This window comes from Hippocampus comes, unplaced genomic scaffold (assembly GCF_001891065.2).
Source record: "Hippocampus comes isolate QL1 unplaced genomic scaffold, H_comes_QL1_v1.1 scaffold167, whole genome shotgun sequence".
In the NCBI taxonomy this organism is placed as follows: Eukaryota; Metazoa; Chordata; class Actinopteri; order Syngnathiformes; family Syngnathidae; genus Hippocampus; species Hippocampus comes.
In genome coordinates, this window is record NW_017805502.1 from 158,138 (window position 1) to 175,256 (window position 17,119).

The following is a 17,119-nucleotide window of genomic DNA, read 5'->3' on the forward strand; positions in this document are numbered from 1 at the left end:
AGCACTCGTTAGGATGAAGAAGCTTTAGTTTTGAAACGACACTTTTATATGCCCTCACTCATTCCACCAGCACAATTGCACTGAAATCACACAGTCACACTCATCTGCAGACATTCTTCCTATACCTGAGAAATGCCGAGCAGGGAAATGTCACAGTCTTGCAGCGAGGCTTGGGGTAGTTTGGGGTCATGACAATTAAGTGAGTCTATAGCAGTGGCAGGTCCAAAGTTTCCTTGCCCCGGTAAGGTGAGCTGGGCCGCTGGTGGCGACGACAGCTCTGGCGCAGGGGTGGCAGGAGGAGGATGGCGGGATGGTAGTGATGGCGGGGGGGGCGTTGGGTGAGAGGGGCTCAGGACTATGTGATGTACGGGGAAGACGGCATGGAGAAGAAGAGGCGCTTCGGCAGCTGGTGCTTGCGCGTGACAATGAGCCTGCTTTTGAATGCATGTCTGGGACTGGGCCTGAATGTTGTTATGTGCGGGAGTGAGTGCAGGCGGCGTGTGCTTTGGCTGGAGCTGGGAGGAAGATCCGACGCCTGTCGTTACGCTCCTGTGCGAGGACGGGAGGTTGGTAACATGGGAATGATGATGCGCCGCATTCCAGGGGGCTCGCTGTGCGTCGGGATGCGGAGCAGGCTGACGTTGTGCCGGCAGCTCCGCCTCATCCCTGCCAATCGCGGCCTGACTGAGCGGACATTTTGGCTGGCTCGGAGTCAGGATGGGCTCAACTGGCAACTGGATTAGGGAAGGAGGTGCTGATTGCTGAGCTTGAGAAAATGTCTGTAGCTGCTGTGGCTGGGAGCTTGGCTGAATTGCTGATGAATTTGCGGTGCTTCCTAACGGCTGCTGCTGGTCCAGGACCACTGGAATATCGACTGCAGTGGTAACAATGCATGCAGGCTCTCCCCAAGAATTGAGACCGGCTGTGTTGGCTCCAGCAGACATGGCCACCGGCTGATACTGCAGCACTGGCTGCCGTGTCACATCTATGACATCATGTCTAAGTGACGGGGATCGGTAGTCATTCGGAGGGCCGGACTGAGTGGTCAGAGGGCTAGCCGGAATGTGACTTTGGGCCTGGAGAAGCGCCTGGCTTGGATTTTGTTGCCTAAGCTGAGACTGAAGCATGTCTGGCATTTGAATATCGGGATGAAGAAGAGTCTCCTGCGGTATCTGAGCAGGAATTGTTGTTGCTGCAAGCTTGACAGAAGTTTGGCTTTGCTGGCCCATGATCTGAACGTCAGCAGAAGAGTTCTGGCAGTGCGATGGTTGGGACTGGTAGACTCCTGGCTGCAAAGGCTGACCCGGAATGACTGACTGAGCAGACATTTGGGTTGTAGTAGAAGGTGTTGGCTCAGGATAAGCGCTTACAACTTTCTGGGCTTGGATGACAATTTGTGCCTGTCCTTGAGTGGTTACAACCACAGGAACAACACGGGAGTCAATCATGATCTGAGCTGCCTGCGTGGTCGACTGGCTTCCATATTGGAGCGGAACATTGTGGCCATGACTTTGACTTTGTCCTTGCTGGGGGAGCGCCTGAGCTGGGACGATACCTGATGCCACGACTGGGTAACCAAGACGAGTGTGTTGCTGAATCATTTCAGCGCTAGGTGGAAGCCCGAGTGGGATATGAGATTCTCTTGCAAGTGGAGTAGAATACGGTTGCTGCTGCATTATCAGTGCAGCTTGTTCGCCAGTGAGCGGGTTATGAGCTACAAACTGAGTGCTGCTTGGTTGAGGGGCGCAGAGCTGAAGCATCTCAGGTTCTTTCTGTTGTATGTGCTGCTCACCGCTGCTTTGAAGAGAAGAGACCGCCTCTTGTTTTTCTGTTTGCTTAAGTTGAACGATGGCAGCTTGGCGCTGTTGCTGCTCTTGAAACTGTTGTTGAAATGGGGTCTTTTGTTGAAGCAGAATCTCTTGCTGCTGCTGCAGAAGAGCTTGTTGCTGGATTTGTTGCGGCATCAGCTGAGTCTTCTGTTGCTGCTGCTGTAAGACGAGCTGCTGCTGGAGATGCTGTTGGAAGAGAGCTTCTTGTTGTTGTTGTTCTTGTTGAGTCGGCTGGGGCTGCTGATGCACCACCTGCTGTTGCTTCGGTGGCTCCTCGTGTATTCTTTCCATTTGTTGATACAACAGTTCGGGCTGCTGCTGCCCTAAATGGTGTTGTGAATGTGCTTGCTGCTGCATGGCTTGATGCTGCTGTTGAAGAGAAGCTTGTTGCTGATCCAATAAGTGCTTGCGTACAAGGGTCTGCTGCTGCTCCAGTTGCTGCTGCTGTAATTGAGCTTGTTGCTGATCAAGTGGGATCAAATTCTGATGTTGCTCCAGCCGGAAAACTCCCTGCTGCGGTTGTAGTTGTCTCGAGGTTTGCTGTTGCTGCGGTTGGATGGTGGTGATCTGCTCACAAGGGTCCTTCACTGGTTGAGAATGTTCTCCCGGTGGTGGCAACGACAAAGCGTGTTGCACCATACCTACTCTTGCCGCTTGGTCCTGTGGAGCCGGGGGGAGGCTCTGCTGTACACAGATCTGCTGCTGAGGCTCATGTTGATGTTTCAGGACCGCTACAGCTGGAAGGCTCTGTTGAAGCTGTCCTACTGAAGGCTGAGTGGTGCTCAAGTGTTGCTCTGACAGAGCAAGCTGGCTCTCCATTTGCTGCTGCTGAAGGCTCGACTTCTGGCCACCGAGACCACGGTGCTGTGGCTGAACGATGGTCTGTAGAGGTTGTGTTTGCTGGGGTGCTGGCTGCTGAACAATGTCAGCAAGCTGCATGGGAGGGGCCTCGGGCTGGGGCTGCTGTGTGAGGGGAACAATAGTCACCACAAGCCCAGCAGGATCGCTGAGTGACATGGATGAAGTGAGAACTTGTGGGGAAACAGAGCTGATGTATGACTGGGAGGGGGCCAGTGACGCTGGGGGGGTGGCTGTTTGAAACGCATCTGATGGAAATGATTGTGACTGTGTAGTGATATGACACAATGGTGATTCGTGTTGAAAGAAGCGGGATGGGGGTAGTGGGGGGGGAGAGAAAGTAGTAAACATTAGGTAAGAATAAGCTTGGCCAGAACAATTAACACATTTGATATGACAGGATTTCCCACATTTTTTTGAGTGGAGGACCCTCACGTAAAACTTTTCACGAAAACAGACTAACTGCAGGTTTAAGGAAGCAAAATTCAAGACTTTTGTAGGACATCATTCATTAATTTTAGCACTACGAGTTTGCAAGACAGTATGGGCTCATTATTACACCATAATACTGTAGTCATTTTGCACTCATATTTTGGACACGTTATATACAATTGACTGATTGCAGCGTAGTTACGAATTTGACAACCGGTAATTCTTCACAGTTGTCCAAAGCTTATACATTGTATTTTCTTATTGTCTGTACAGTGTCCTTGGGTGGCATGAAAGGCGCTTTTAAATATAATGCATGATTATTATTATTATTATTGTGTTCAAACCTTTGAAGAGTGGATTTAAGTGTCTTTCCAAGGCGTTTTAAGGACCAGCTAACATCCTGTAATAGATGTTCAATTGCTATTTTGTTCAATTACATCTCCACTAAAGACCTGGGGAAATACCCGTGTAGCATGCAGTCTGAGAGAAAGTGTCAGAGGATCATGGAAATCATCTGGTAAAGAGTCATCAAGAGAAGGAGGGTTAAGGAAAGGGGACACGATGCACAGCTTTGTTTGGATGAACTGTGATTTGTTTGGTTTTCAGGTGAAGCAACTTGCAAACGATTAAAAACAGAAAGACAAAAGAATTGATACAAAGTAAACTTACAATTTCAGATAATTTGTTCTCCCCAGTATTAGCCGAAAGTATGATGTACAAAATGTAAAAAAAAAAAAAAAAAAAAGGAGTCAGGAGACATCCTGACTTGTCTCCTGACTCGTTTTTCGATTGATAAAAAAAAAATAATAATAAATAAATAAATATTTAATGCCCAAAGGCAGTAAAAAAGAGACTACCAAAAAGAATTTATTCTCAACAAGCAAAACAAAATCTGCTGGCGCAGCAGGATAGATGCTAAACAAGAAAAAGTGCCAAAAAACAAAGAGGTCTGCTTGTGACTCAGAAGACTGATGCAACAAGGACAATGGCCAGACTGAGACAGATAGAAACCAGGGAGCTCACGACAAACAAACTAACAAAACAACAAGGAACAGGTGGAAACAAAACCGAGCAAGTAGACATGAAATCAACAAGAGACATAGGGAAACAAGAAAAACATTCAACAAAATGAAACATGATCAAAGCAATACTGAAGTCCACCAACGTATAGAAGACGATAGACTCAAGTGATGAAGATACGAACCCTGATCGAGACGACAGTGGAGTGCTGCGGCAACTCCCAATTGATTACAAGTTTGAGTTATCGCTCCTTTCCCCTAAAAATACTGCTGAGCTATATTTGGCGATACCTGTTGAACCACGGCATTGGGCTGGAGGAAGGTCTGAGCAACAGGCGGGCCTCGGCTTTGAGTGATGCAGGACAAAGTGACACTCTGGCCACCTGGCAAGCTTGGAACAGCTCCACTCTCACCAACTGGGAGCCTCGGAGGATTAGCCGGTACGGCGGTACACTACAGACCAATCAAATGGTGGATGAGCAATTACATTTCTGAACAAAAGCGATACAGGGATCCCCCGTGAAACATCTAAACACATTTTGTAAATACATCGTAAACATTTGAACACAAAAAAATGCGATCATAAAGTTCATAGAAAATACTCTACATATTAGATTGTGCACATGCATGCATGTTCCTTAATGACTGTGGCTCCCCTTTCCCACATGTGAGGGTATTACGGTAAGTACAGTGATGCCTTAACATCTGTGTTTAATTTGTTCGGTGACCATGTTGGAAACTGCAAACATTCGTATTCCGAATCACCTTTCCCCACTGAAATGAATGAGAATGTGCAATGTAGCGGAGCTGCGATATAGCAGGGAATACTTGTGATCTACATATAATTGGTGTCATTTACAAGTGAGCCCAAGTGACGTGTGTGATACATACAGAAGTAGCGATGGGCTGAGAAGTCTGCGGGGGAGCTAATGATTCCCCCAACTGAGAGTGTGACTGGCTCTGTCCGCTAGCATATGACTCACAGCTGGCAGACCCGAGACTTTCCCCTAACAAGTCCAAAAATGAGAATGAAAAGAAACTTAGCATGTCTTCAGGGTCGTGATGAAGTGCATTCTGGTTTCTACTTTACCTGGCAGGCATAGCGTTGCCCCTCTGACAACATGCTGGTCCAGTTCAGGCAGGTTGTCAGATTCCTGCCCGCCTCCTCCGGCTGTTCCGCCCCCCATTAATGATGGGCTGGATGAATGGGGGAAAGTGTGGGAAGTTAGAGTGGAGTCGCGTCTTTCTTCAAGTCCCTGCTGCTGTTGCTGGAGCAGCTGTTGCTGCCGTCTCTCCCGTGACTTCTTTATCAGATTGACTCTGTCGCGAATTGATTTGCCCACCACCTTGGCATCACTCTCATGGAAGAAGCCTGACTTTACCTGTGACAAGAAACAGAGAGAGAGAGAGAGAGAGAGAGAGAGAGAGAGAGAGAGAGAGAGAGAGAGAGAGAGAGAAAGAGAGAGAGACAAAGATGTATAATTTGTCTTGAAGAGTGCAAGGAGGAATCCGATGTTGTCGTATTCTAGACAGTTGTCCCACGAAGCCCGAGGAATAAAAGTCTGGCTTTTGACCAAAATGTTGGTAAAAATATGATGCATAGTTGAAATATTGGAGGTTGGAATTGTCCTCACAGCTGACGTCGTCATATCACAGCACAGCACCAGTCAGTGAACCTGACTAGCCCTCAGTTGTGGATTCTAGTATTGTGAGCTGATGGCCTCTTCAGCCAATGTTCGCTCCAACTTTCCATGCGACTGAGCATTCACACAAAGTCCCTGAGCATCCCTTGGGCTACGGTGAGCAACATCAGACATGCAAGCGGTGGCCAAGCCGGTATCAGATCTGTCCAACACCTCACAAGTTAAACACTCAACAAGAAAATGCAAAACAGCTCCTTCCACCATCATATCGTATCTGTGTCTACAACCTGTTATATAAATAATCAAATAACATGTTAGTTTAACACAGTTGTATCATGTGTATATGTTGAAATGAAGTAAATCCAAAGAGGTGGTTTTTTTCTGTCTTCACACACCCTCCTGGCGCGCTGTTCAAAACAGGAAAAGTGTAAGTGGAGATTGGCCTAAAGAGTCAAAAATAGCAACTCTCAACTACCAAGATTATCTTCAACAATAAAAACAGAGGGTCACTTTCAACCATCGTGTTTAATAGTGTAGAGTGTTAAACTGTGTTATGGGAGCATTAAAAACAAGCACTTGCACAAATGCGACCAGCTGATGATAATGGATACCTGCAAATCAGGATGCCATATTATAAACAGGTACAGACAAACAAATCATTTTTACGGTTGAATCAAAGTGGAGTATTCTCCACAGGCGTGTATTTTTCAAAGGATTTTACGACTCGGTTAGATTACAGTCCATCTTTGAGCAAACACAAATTTGCCGTTTTTTTCCTCACCATCTCAAGAGCCACTTCCTCAGCACTGTCATTCTCCAGGTCGTAGCTAAACTCGATGGCCTCGTTATCTTTGTGTTTCCCCTTCAGTTTTTTGGGCTCATCAACCCAAATCCGTAGAGCCAAACAGTCCTGGGTGCCGTTGTCTTCCTCTGCCAACTCCACGCGGACCCCCGTGTCTTCACCGAAGAACGCGTGGTTCAGCAAGTCTCGGATGGACAGCCTGCGCATGCACGGAAAGATCGGATAGCAATAAAGAAAGCAAGAAACTTTCTGGGTCTGGCTTGAAAACAAGAATCCTGCTTACCGCTGGCTTTTATTCTGACGAATACACCCTTCAATAATCTCTTTTATCTCGGGGTCGTTCACTTTATCAAAGCTGGCTGGTTTGATACCCTGCAGAAAGGCATGCAGGAAATAGTTTCAAAAAACTATTCACAAAATGATCACTTCAACTCCTGACCTGCATGTTTCACTCGTGCCAAATTGACTCACGCTTGTAACTTTGCGATAAATCTGAGCGGCATTTTGGCACTCGGAGTAAGGGTATTCGGAAGTTGCCATCTCCAGCATGCACATTCCAAAGGCGTAGACATCCACAGACTCGTCGTAATGCTCCTCATACATCTCTGGAGCCATGAACTCGGGGGTTCCTGTTCAAGCACAACAGATAATTGCAGCTTCATCCCTATGGATGGGTAACAAAGACGCTCCTTTTTGGGGGATGGACCGATTTTGGGTCGGTAATACAGAGAACCCATTCATGTGAAATCAAATGCTGCCACCTTTCGATTCCGAAGAGCGTACAACTGTGCGGCAGTAGAAGAGTTATCGAATTTCCATGCTGCATTTGAACGCAGCATTGCCATATTTAGGTTTTCATATGGGTGAAATAACCAAAGCATTTTGTACCACATCGGGTGCATTCAAATGATGAATTCAATCCCAACAATTATTTGCGTGGGTCTCGTTCACGTCCTCTTCTGTCATTTTTTTTGCTATATTTAAGTCCAGGGTGAATTCAAAGTGATGGTGCAGCTTGGGGTACCTTGCGTCCTTGAAAAACAACTGCACGAGGAACAAACACTAATACAATTATTATTTATCTTCATTCCATGTATTACTGTTTCACTTCATTCCTTGTGGTGTTCTTTGCTTTGCACTTGGGATTGTGTAATTAATTATCGTTTGGATTAATTATACTTTGTTAATTGTACAATGTTATATGCATTATTTGAACTCCTTCCTGGGTTAAATAAATTATTATTTATTTTGCAAACAACAGGAAAAAAATGTCCTTAAAATTGGTACCATTGAGTACCGGTGTTGATTCCCAGGTACCGAGAATCTGAACCGAACAGATTGAACGGTGAACGGTACCCATCCCTGTTTATCCCTATTAATGCCCAATCAGGCAGATTAGTCAGTCAAATTGTCACTGATGTATTGACTTTTTGCTGCGCTGTTCCCGTGGGTCTGTAGTGGCCACACTCTGTAACTGTGTGCTCAGGCCCGTCCCCTTCCAATGCGCAGACCGGCGAATTGCAGCACACTTCTCTCATTCACACAAGTTGAAGACAAGAGAAAGTGCTCTTTTTTTTTCAAATCTAATAGTAAACTGTGAGTTTGTAAAACAAGACAAAAACATTCTTGGGAATCATGCTTTGAAGCGTGTCAAATGCCATACTAGTCAGCCTCTATTGAAATATTAGTATTTCTTAGTTATAGACCTGTACTGTTCATAAATGCATGGTATACTGTACAGGCTTTTCACTCTAAGCTTGAGGAAGTGCTGCACACATACATTTTAGAGCATTTGTCAATACCCATCTAAAGTATACACTTTGGGCACTTCACATTTATGGACCCTAACTTGTGGTGATGTAGCAACCACACAAGCATTGATTCCCAATGATGCTGTCTTTTTAAGAAGCCTACCGATGACACTTTTGGCAAATGAAGTCCTCATGAGGGTTGCAAGCCCCAGATCGCCTATTTTTACGGAACCAGTGGGGCCCGTGATGAAGATGTTGTCACATTTGAGATCCCTGTGCACAATGGGAGGGGTTCTGGTGTGCAGGAAATGAAGACCCTTCAGGATTTGCCGACACCAGCTCCTCAGCACCTTGGGCTTCATCACCTTAAAACGCTTCAGGTACCTGCACACAGAGACCGTTTCAGAAATATCGACATGGCAAATATTGCACAGAAAATGGAAAGGTTGAGACAAATGAGGAAAATAACATCCACTCAGCATAAAAGTAACATTTCAAAGACATGTTCATCTACTTTCCAATGAATGGTTTTGTGTGTGCTCCCTGTTTCTTTAACGCAAATGCAAAATCATAAACTTGGTTACCTTTGACACCGGAAGGCAAGTATTCATATCTTTGCAAAGGGTTCATTTTCATATGTTTCATGAAATGGCCACTGAATAAGAAATAAGAGTTGATTTTGGATGAAAAAACATGACACCATAGTATGCTGTCGTGACAAGTGAGAAGTGATAGCAAGAGGTTGCACCAACGTTTTGAGTGTTCCCGAGGTCATGAGTTCAGTGACGAGGACGATGCACTTCTTGCCACGGAGTACAGACTCCCACGAGTCGTAGAAGCGCACAATGTTGGGATGCTGGAGCCCCTTCAACATTTCCGCTTCTTCCTTGAAGCGCTGCTGCTCCGCCTTGGTCAGCTTGCGGTCCTGATAGGAAGGCAACACGTGGATGACATGGATTGCAATCCATAACATTTGAACCCAATTCCCCTTCCCTACAGCAGCGATCTTGACTAAGTTAAAAAGAATGGAAGGAGGAGGGGCACGCTTAACCTTGTGATTTACCATCAAACCAATTCAACACACTAAGTACAAATGCATTGGATGTAAAAAGTCTACACACCTCTGACCCAATGCCAGGTTTTTGCGATATAGAAAAATCAGATGGAGATAACTGATTTCAAAACTTTTTCCACCATCGATATGACCTAGAATTTGTACAACTCAGTCGAGTAAAATTAAACAACTCTGATGATGTGGGTGCTCAAGTGTATTGACCAAACAAAAGCTGGACTTGTCACCAAGCAATTGCAAGCAATTAAACATATTTAAACTGTATCTCAGTTTGGTGTTGTCAGTGATCGGTGACAAAGCAAAATGCTGTTCGTATTCGTGTAATAACTAGATGGGGGAAAAAAATGATTTTCATAGGGCTACCATCCAATGAACCTTTTTTGTTTGTTTTATGCAAAAATCAAACAATAACAATTTGGTAAAAAAAAGCATTAAAAGTCAGTCACATGCTTATAGAGTACACATGTATTTTTTTTTGTAGTCTATGGCTATAGACTACAAAAAAAAAAATCATCAGATGAACTTCCATAATATACCTAACACTGCTGGATGGGAGCCTCCCATGTCTCAATTTCATATTTTTTCCACAAATCTAAACTACTGGTCATCCCCATGTGGGTCTGTTACTTTGACAAAGCATTGACAAAGTCATGACAATGGCTTTCTCTGCTTTCTTTGATGATGCAAGAGTAAAGGCTCAACAACCAAGCAATTTTGGGGGGTTTCTAAAAAGTTACCGAGATGCAAGCAGCATATTTGTTCACAACATCGAGTGCAAGATTACATCACAGACGCAGGGACTGTGTAAATGGAGTCATGCATGAATTTACAATGGAAGCGGGAGACTTGTTGGCGCTTGGAAAACGTGGACATTTCCAAAGCGCCATAAGGTGAAAATGCATTGAACTGACATTTTAATGATCATCTTAATTGTATACGTAATGTCTCACATAACAGTAATGGTAGGATTAATTGCTGAGCTTTTTGTCACACAGCATCTGCTCTATCTTGTCATGACGATGCACTGATTTGGAAGGCCTCTAGATGCCAGTAGCCACACAGCGTTGCACCAGTCCCGAGGTGGCACCTTAAGGTTTTGTTCCAACACATTTGTGTCCATTAAAGAGGATGGGGCAGGGATCCAATATACTCACATGATAGCAACAATTATTGGGAAAAGTGATGTTCCGTTTACTTGAAAGATGCAATTTGTAGGGCACACTGAGCACCCCCCCCCACCCCCGATAAGCAAAAGAAGGGCCCTTTTTTTATCATCATCTTGGATGTCAAGTCAAAAGTTGATGAATATGAGGAGGCGGTCATGACAATATTTTAATGCAAAACCATCAACCACTGCTGTCAAAGCATTTGAAACGTGGCAAGAAATCCCAACATGTGCACTGTTCTATTTTTAGATGTCTCACAAGCAGCCATTGTTGACTGATTAATCCGTGAGTACAGAATCCAAAGAATTTCAGCTCATTGGTCAAGGGCTCAAATGTCAGACATTTGTGAATAGTCTTATGATAATAAAGTGCATTTTCCACCGCTATTGTAAGCACCAAAATCGAACAGACATATACTCAGAATATGTAAGAGGCAGATGGACAGCAGCGCTCGTGTCATATACAGGCCTCCCTAAAAATAGACATCGTCGTAATAGAAAAGCTTTCCACCGATCAATGATATCATTTCTTTAGCCAGGTTTAAACAAGTCTAGCAAAGGAGGCGCACACAAAAGAGGTCTGAACCGAATATAATGTAATACAGGAGTGACTAGCTTCCACATTTCCTCCTTTGTATGCTTCATTTTGGCCATTTCATTCAAAATGCATTCAGTCTCCTTTTGTGGAAGTACTGCTGGAAACAGTGCAGCCCTCCTCTCCAAATTGGAAATTCGCTTCAACAGAAAGCCAGGCTGCTCTTTGTTGCACTATTTATGGTGAAGAATAAGTCGCAGCTCACCGTCACTCTTGGCCTCAGCAACTACCTTAGGCAACGCTTGTGTAAACGTGGCTGCCTAAGTTCAAATGAGTCAAGACTGACTGTCCCCCCCGCCCGCGATCATCTTTTAGTCGTTTTGTCAGTGATTGCCACACCTGTTTGGGTGCTTGTGACCACTGAGAGTCTTGCCAGTCAAAGCATGATCCCGACTGTCAAGCTCAAGACGAGACAAGAGCGTTCGACTGCCGCCTCAGCCTTTACAGTACTGCGGCTCCCTTGTGCAGCATCAGGCCGTCTTTGAGTCTGCGCAGTTCACACAGAGTTCAACTCTGACGGGACAGACTTGCAGAAAACATTCTCCCCCATCCGTACCAAACTGCTGCTGTAAAATGAAATCAAATATTGCACTTTGGCACCATCTTTTTGTTAATGGCTGACCTTTTTTATGTTGTGGATAATCAGACATCTGCCTGAGCAGGTCAAACTATACACGCATAGGCAGCCTCAGAAAATACCCGGGAGAAGATGAGGGGCTGTGCGACAACGCACCCTGATGGCTATTCGGCAGATGAGGTCAGTGCTTGTGAGCACTAAAACGTCTGTTTTGGAAAATACTGTGTGAGTTATTAGATGTCATCAGCATACAGAGGGATACCTGTGGGTTCCATGTTTATGTTGATCGTCATGTGAATTAGTAACATGAGAAGATAAACAAGGCAAGTTCATACAAGAGAAGCTTTGTTCTTAAGTCCCTGGTCCAATTATGGTGCATTTGATTCCGTAATGTGCAAGTAAGCATCCGGCATTTGGCAATCCAAGGTGGCGGATGGTTGGGATTAGATTACTGTAAACCATGACAGCGCTCAGTAACAAGATAGAAAACTGGAAAAGGGCTGCCCCACATGCCAGATTAGAAGGCCAGGCCACTAGGCCAAGTTCACTAAGTATGTGAGCTGGAATAACAATCTCAAGGGCCCGTTGTGCATTGATTGAATTTGCTCAACAAATCTGTCATTAATCTAGTTGTTTCTGGCTCTTGAATGCGATTTTATATTGATTCTTGCAGTATACAAGTTTTCATATACTGTACCAATATTAAAAAAAGACAAACAAACAAAAAACACATCGGCCTCACAGTGCAGAGGTGCAGGCGGCTGGGTTAGTATACAAGTTTTCATATACTGTACCAATATTAAAAAAAAGACAAACAAACAAAAAACACATCGGCCTCACAGTGCAGAGGTGCAGGGTTTGATTCCGGCTCCGGCCTTCCTATGTGGACTTTGCATGTTCTCCTCGGGTACTCCAGTTTCCTCCCACATTCCAAAAATATGTATGGCAGGTTGATTTGGCACTCCAAATTGGAGGTGCGATTGTGAGCGCGAATGGTTGTTCGTCTCTGTAAGGGTCGTGCGACTGACTGACGACCGGTTCAGGGTGTAGTCTGCCTTCCGCCCTAAATCAACTGGGATAGGCTCCAGCACGCCTAGCATGAGCAGTGTTGAAAATGGGTGGCTGGATAAAACCAACGGTGTGTGATTCTTTAATTTGGGGATATCAACTCAATCAGACAAATGGGCTGCAGGTTTTCCACAACAGTAAGTATTCATTTGATCACATTACACGGTGAGGAAGCCTTACAAGCATGCACGATAGTAAGGCTGGGGGAGAATCTTGTGAAGAATAAAATGGATACAAATAAAAAGGTGCCACCCTGTTAGATACACCAGTAGTAGTGATACAGAGTGTGACCTTGGTTTTCCTATGCTTTGACTTTTGACCATACCCCCAAATTTTGTCGGAGTTTTCATTCATCCGCCTGGTTTTCGTGGTTGAAAAAATTCATTTGTCTGCATAAAACAGCAACTCGTTTCCTGCAATTAAGTGAGGAAATCAAGGCCTGGACGTCACTGAATTTCTTGAATTTGAATGAATAATTAACAGATGTGATGGTGTTTGGTCTCAATGACCCTTGTACATCCCAACCTGCCGTCTTGTCTAAAGGAAACTGTGTCGAATTTGGGTTTTAATTTGAACGGTAATTTTAAATTGCACCGGAAAAATTGGTGCTGTCTCCTTTTCATTTCAGGCAGCTAGCTTCTTTCTCAACAGCACTCAACAGTACTCGATATCTTTGTTGTTTGGATGACTGTAATACACTTTATTTTGGAGTCAGCCAGCCCAACCTCAAGTGTGTCCAGTTGCTCCAAAATGCTGCTGCTCTCCTACAAACTAGAGCTTGTAGGAGGGAGTACATAGTTCTAACTCTGGCTCCCTGTACATTTTAAAGTCAAATTTGTATTCATTATGCAGCGCTTTGTTTAAAGTGCGTGCCCTATAAATAAAACTGAGTTGAGTTATTGAGTGTGACTGCTTAATAAACCGCAGTGGGACCAAATAAAGTTCTACGAGTGCCCTGCGATTGGCTGACAACCAGTCCAGGGTCTACCCCGCCTACTGTCCAAAGACAGCTGGGATAGGCTCCAGCGCGCCCCGCATCCCTTGTGAGGCTAAGCAGATCGGAAAATGGATGGATGGATGGGTTCGCAAGCTCCAGGCTTTGGGCTGTCCAAATATGTCGGGTCCGTTTGGATCGATTGGGTTCAGCTACAGTGCATTGTATTTTGTAACTAAATGTAGGCTTTCATCAATACTATGTGACCAGATGACCTCAACTAATGCAAATGGTTCCTGGGTGATCAGAATCAAATGTTGTTGTCTCTTGCAGCCGAGTCATACTGGAGGAGTGATCCGTCCATCCTTCAAGGATTTTTTTTCCCCCTTAAATACGATTTTCTGTTTCTGGATGGGAGGTCTAAACCTGGGGATGTCATTCATTTTTGTGAACTTTGTGGGCCTGTGAAGCCCTTTGACACACTTTCGTGGGCTGTAATAAAGTCGACTTGAGAACCAACAAAATTAATCTTATACTTGTATTCTCTATCTTCTTAGCTTTAGCTCCTTATCACAGATTTTATCCACACCAAATCAGCAATAAAACCAAAAATATGTTCTCTTGTAAACAAGAAGCCTTTTGAGAACCTTTCTGCCAAAGCATTTTTTTGGAGAGCACGAGGTGCAGATTACACGATGACAAAACTAATCCATGTACTTAATGGCCTTAAAGGGAGTGTACAGTATGAGCTGTGTTGAGCTGCTCTGGTCTGGGACAGCTGGGTTAAACCAGTCTGCTTTCTGCTGCCGCTGGTATGCTGTCTGTGCAGGGCTTTTGTTCCAGCCTGACAGGTCCCCGCTGTAATTAACTCCCTGGATCACCCTGCATGCTCACTCACACGTACAGAAATTATGGATAGCGAGAAAGCAAAATGGGGCAAGGCTGACACATAACCGGAGCATACATTTTGTTGAAAAAAATGTTCTGCAAGTGAAAAATGTTCGCCACCAGCTTGCATCACTAAAACCTCTTCTACCATTTCTTCCTGTACATTCTTTTGGCGGGTTGCAAATACTTTTTATGCATACCGCCAATATTCCCTCTAAGATGCACACGAGAGCGGTTTCGCACTGCTCTCACTCTCACACGGTGAAGTTGGCACAGACTTATTCAATTTTTTCATTACCACCCCAGTCGAATCTACAAACAGGACACCACACCATTCCCTCTTGCCCTGTTTAAGTAGTGTGACAGAGGGTGCACACTCAGTTGTTCTACTATAGTATGAATCATACGGTGACAAGCTCACACTAACCACTGACATGACATTGCAGGCAACTCGCGAGCCGCTCCATTCAGGAAGTCCAAACATGGGTGTAGTTTCCAAGCCCCTTAAAGGAGTCCTGTATGCTAAAGTAAAAGTAAGAAATTAAGGCTGACTTTGTGTCACAAATCTGTATTCAGTGATTTGTTCTACTTTGATATAGAGGTGGTTTGAATTTTTTGGGATAACATATCAACATCATGTAACTTGTTATGATCCGAGTTTTTAGACAGGTGTGATACTAGTTTGGCCATCGTGTGCATGTCTGACGTTGCTCATTGTGGTCCAAGGGATGCTCAGGGAGGTTGTGTGAATGCTCAGATGCATGGAAAGTTGCAGGGAACATTGATTACCGCCACCTTATGGCCAGCAGTGGTACTCAAAGCCAATTTGAATTTCCCATTCAAACAGTTTTTTGTTACACCCTGAAATTATGGTTTGAAAGCCAGTCGAATAAAAATTTGACCAGCATCTTCTTCAAGGGCATATCCACTGATGGCAAATGTAAAGATGACATTTGACTCTCCTGTTCTCTGCCTTTGGAATTTCACAAAAAGAGGGAGAAGAAATACTGTAGGAGCAAAGGTGTCCGTACCGTGAACTTTAATTGCGACTCCTTCATGCGGGGTTTCCCCGTCTTCCGCGTCTTTGTAGACAGAGGAAGATAAGCAAGGTGCTCTCACGAAAAGCATCAACTTGTAAATGGTCTTCATTACATTATGTAATCCTTTGTTAGTCGTCCGCATCACTGTGAGTTAATTATAATTTTGCTGTCATCAATCTGGCTCGCCCAAGCACTCATCCAAATGTCACTGTGCTTTGGAAGGACTTTGGTAATCAAGAGTAAATGGTGCAGCTCATGTGGCCAGAGTGTTGTAGTCAATGTGGCGCTGGATCCAACAGAACCAAGCCTTGCTGTGCGTCTCTGTGTGTGTGTGTGTGTGTGTGTGTGTGTGTGTGTGTGTGTGTGCTTGAGTTGCCCCACTGTAAGAATTTGCTCAGCAATGACTCCCTGGGAGGAATGCCAACGTAATCCTCCATTTGGCTCATCTCTCTCCCACCGGCTTTTTTTCTTCTCACTGTTGTACTGTTTCTCTCACAGTCTCAATGTGTTTTCTCTTTCACTACATCCTGCCAACAGAATACTTTACATGAGACTAGAAAGTCATTTAAAACAGGCGCTTTCCAACCAACTCTTAAATAAGTGACAACACACGCTCGTAGCAAAAGCCACAGGCAGAGTTCACTCATTGATGCTGGCTGAAATGAAGTCTCGCAAGGTGTGCTGAAGCCAATTATTTTGCGAGGTGCTGAGACGGTCCAGTTTTCACTTTCACGTGGCTTATCAAAAGGTTTGTGGGCATAAAAAGCTGATGTAGCAATCGACATTTTCACTCATGGCTCCTTCTTGTCAAATCGTACAAACAATCACATAAGATGGTGTTTCCAAAAATGCTGTTCAAAAGAGATTGAGAATCCTTTCAAGCAGGAAGTAGCAACTTACTGGAATCAATGCGGTAACAGGGTTTAACAAGGTTGAAAATAGGCAATGCTTGGGTTCAGTCATCGGCGTGGCTACAGGCCACCATCAACGATCATGACAGTGAAACACACACTGCACAAAAGGTACTTTGGAGTCTTTTCTGCTTCGAATACGTACATCACATAAACCTCTGGTGGCTATTCTACCACCACAAAATGGAAAACGTGTCACACAAAGCCAAAGAAAGAGCAAAGATTTCATCCACTGATTCTGGTTAAACCGAGGCCAAGTGATGTGCGCTGATGGATCACAAGACACGATGTGTCAGTTGAGCGTCGGTCTACTCTTTTTGTGTCAAGAGCTTTGCTTGGCAAAAGGTCAATTGATCTCACACTGAAATTAGACTATAATTTTATAATAACTAATGAATCGTTTTCTTTGTATGATTCTTGTAACGTTAATGTTTGTTTTTTTTTTTTTAAGCTATGGGCTGGGCCTCTACTGTGGTGAAAGTGCAACACGCTGTGTAGGATGAGGGTAGGGTTTATGATATTTTATGTGTTAACA

At 44.5% G+C, this 17,119-nt stretch overlaps 1 protein-coding gene across 3 annotated transcripts in view; it reads right to left on the reverse strand.

Moving 5' to 3' along the window:
* Positions 1-17,119, reverse strand: part of wnk3 (WNK lysine deficient protein kinase 3) — a 49,374-nt gene that overhangs the window by 16,535 nt on the left and 15,720 nt on the right. For 2 of the 3 annotated variants that reach the window (XM_019877298.1, XM_019877296.1), the window contains exons 3-11: positions 9,087-9,259; positions 8,498-8,718; positions 7,055-7,212; positions 6,867-6,955; positions 6,563-6,782; positions 5,229-5,520; positions 5,030-5,145; positions 4,430-4,591; positions 126-2,954 (exon numbers count right to left, since the gene is read on the reverse strand). In XM_019877298.1, coding sequence (XP_019732857.1) covers positions 126-2,954; positions 4,430-4,591; positions 5,030-5,145; positions 5,229-5,520; positions 6,563-6,782; positions 6,867-6,955; positions 7,055-7,212; positions 8,498-8,718; positions 9,087-9,259 — 4,260 coding nt within the window. The remainder of the gene's footprint in view (positions 1-125; positions 2,955-4,429; positions 4,592-5,029; positions 5,146-5,228; positions 5,521-6,562; positions 6,783-6,866; positions 6,956-7,054; positions 7,213-8,497; positions 8,719-9,086; positions 9,260-17,119) is intronic. The other variant, XM_019877299.1, reaches the window with a different exon arrangement.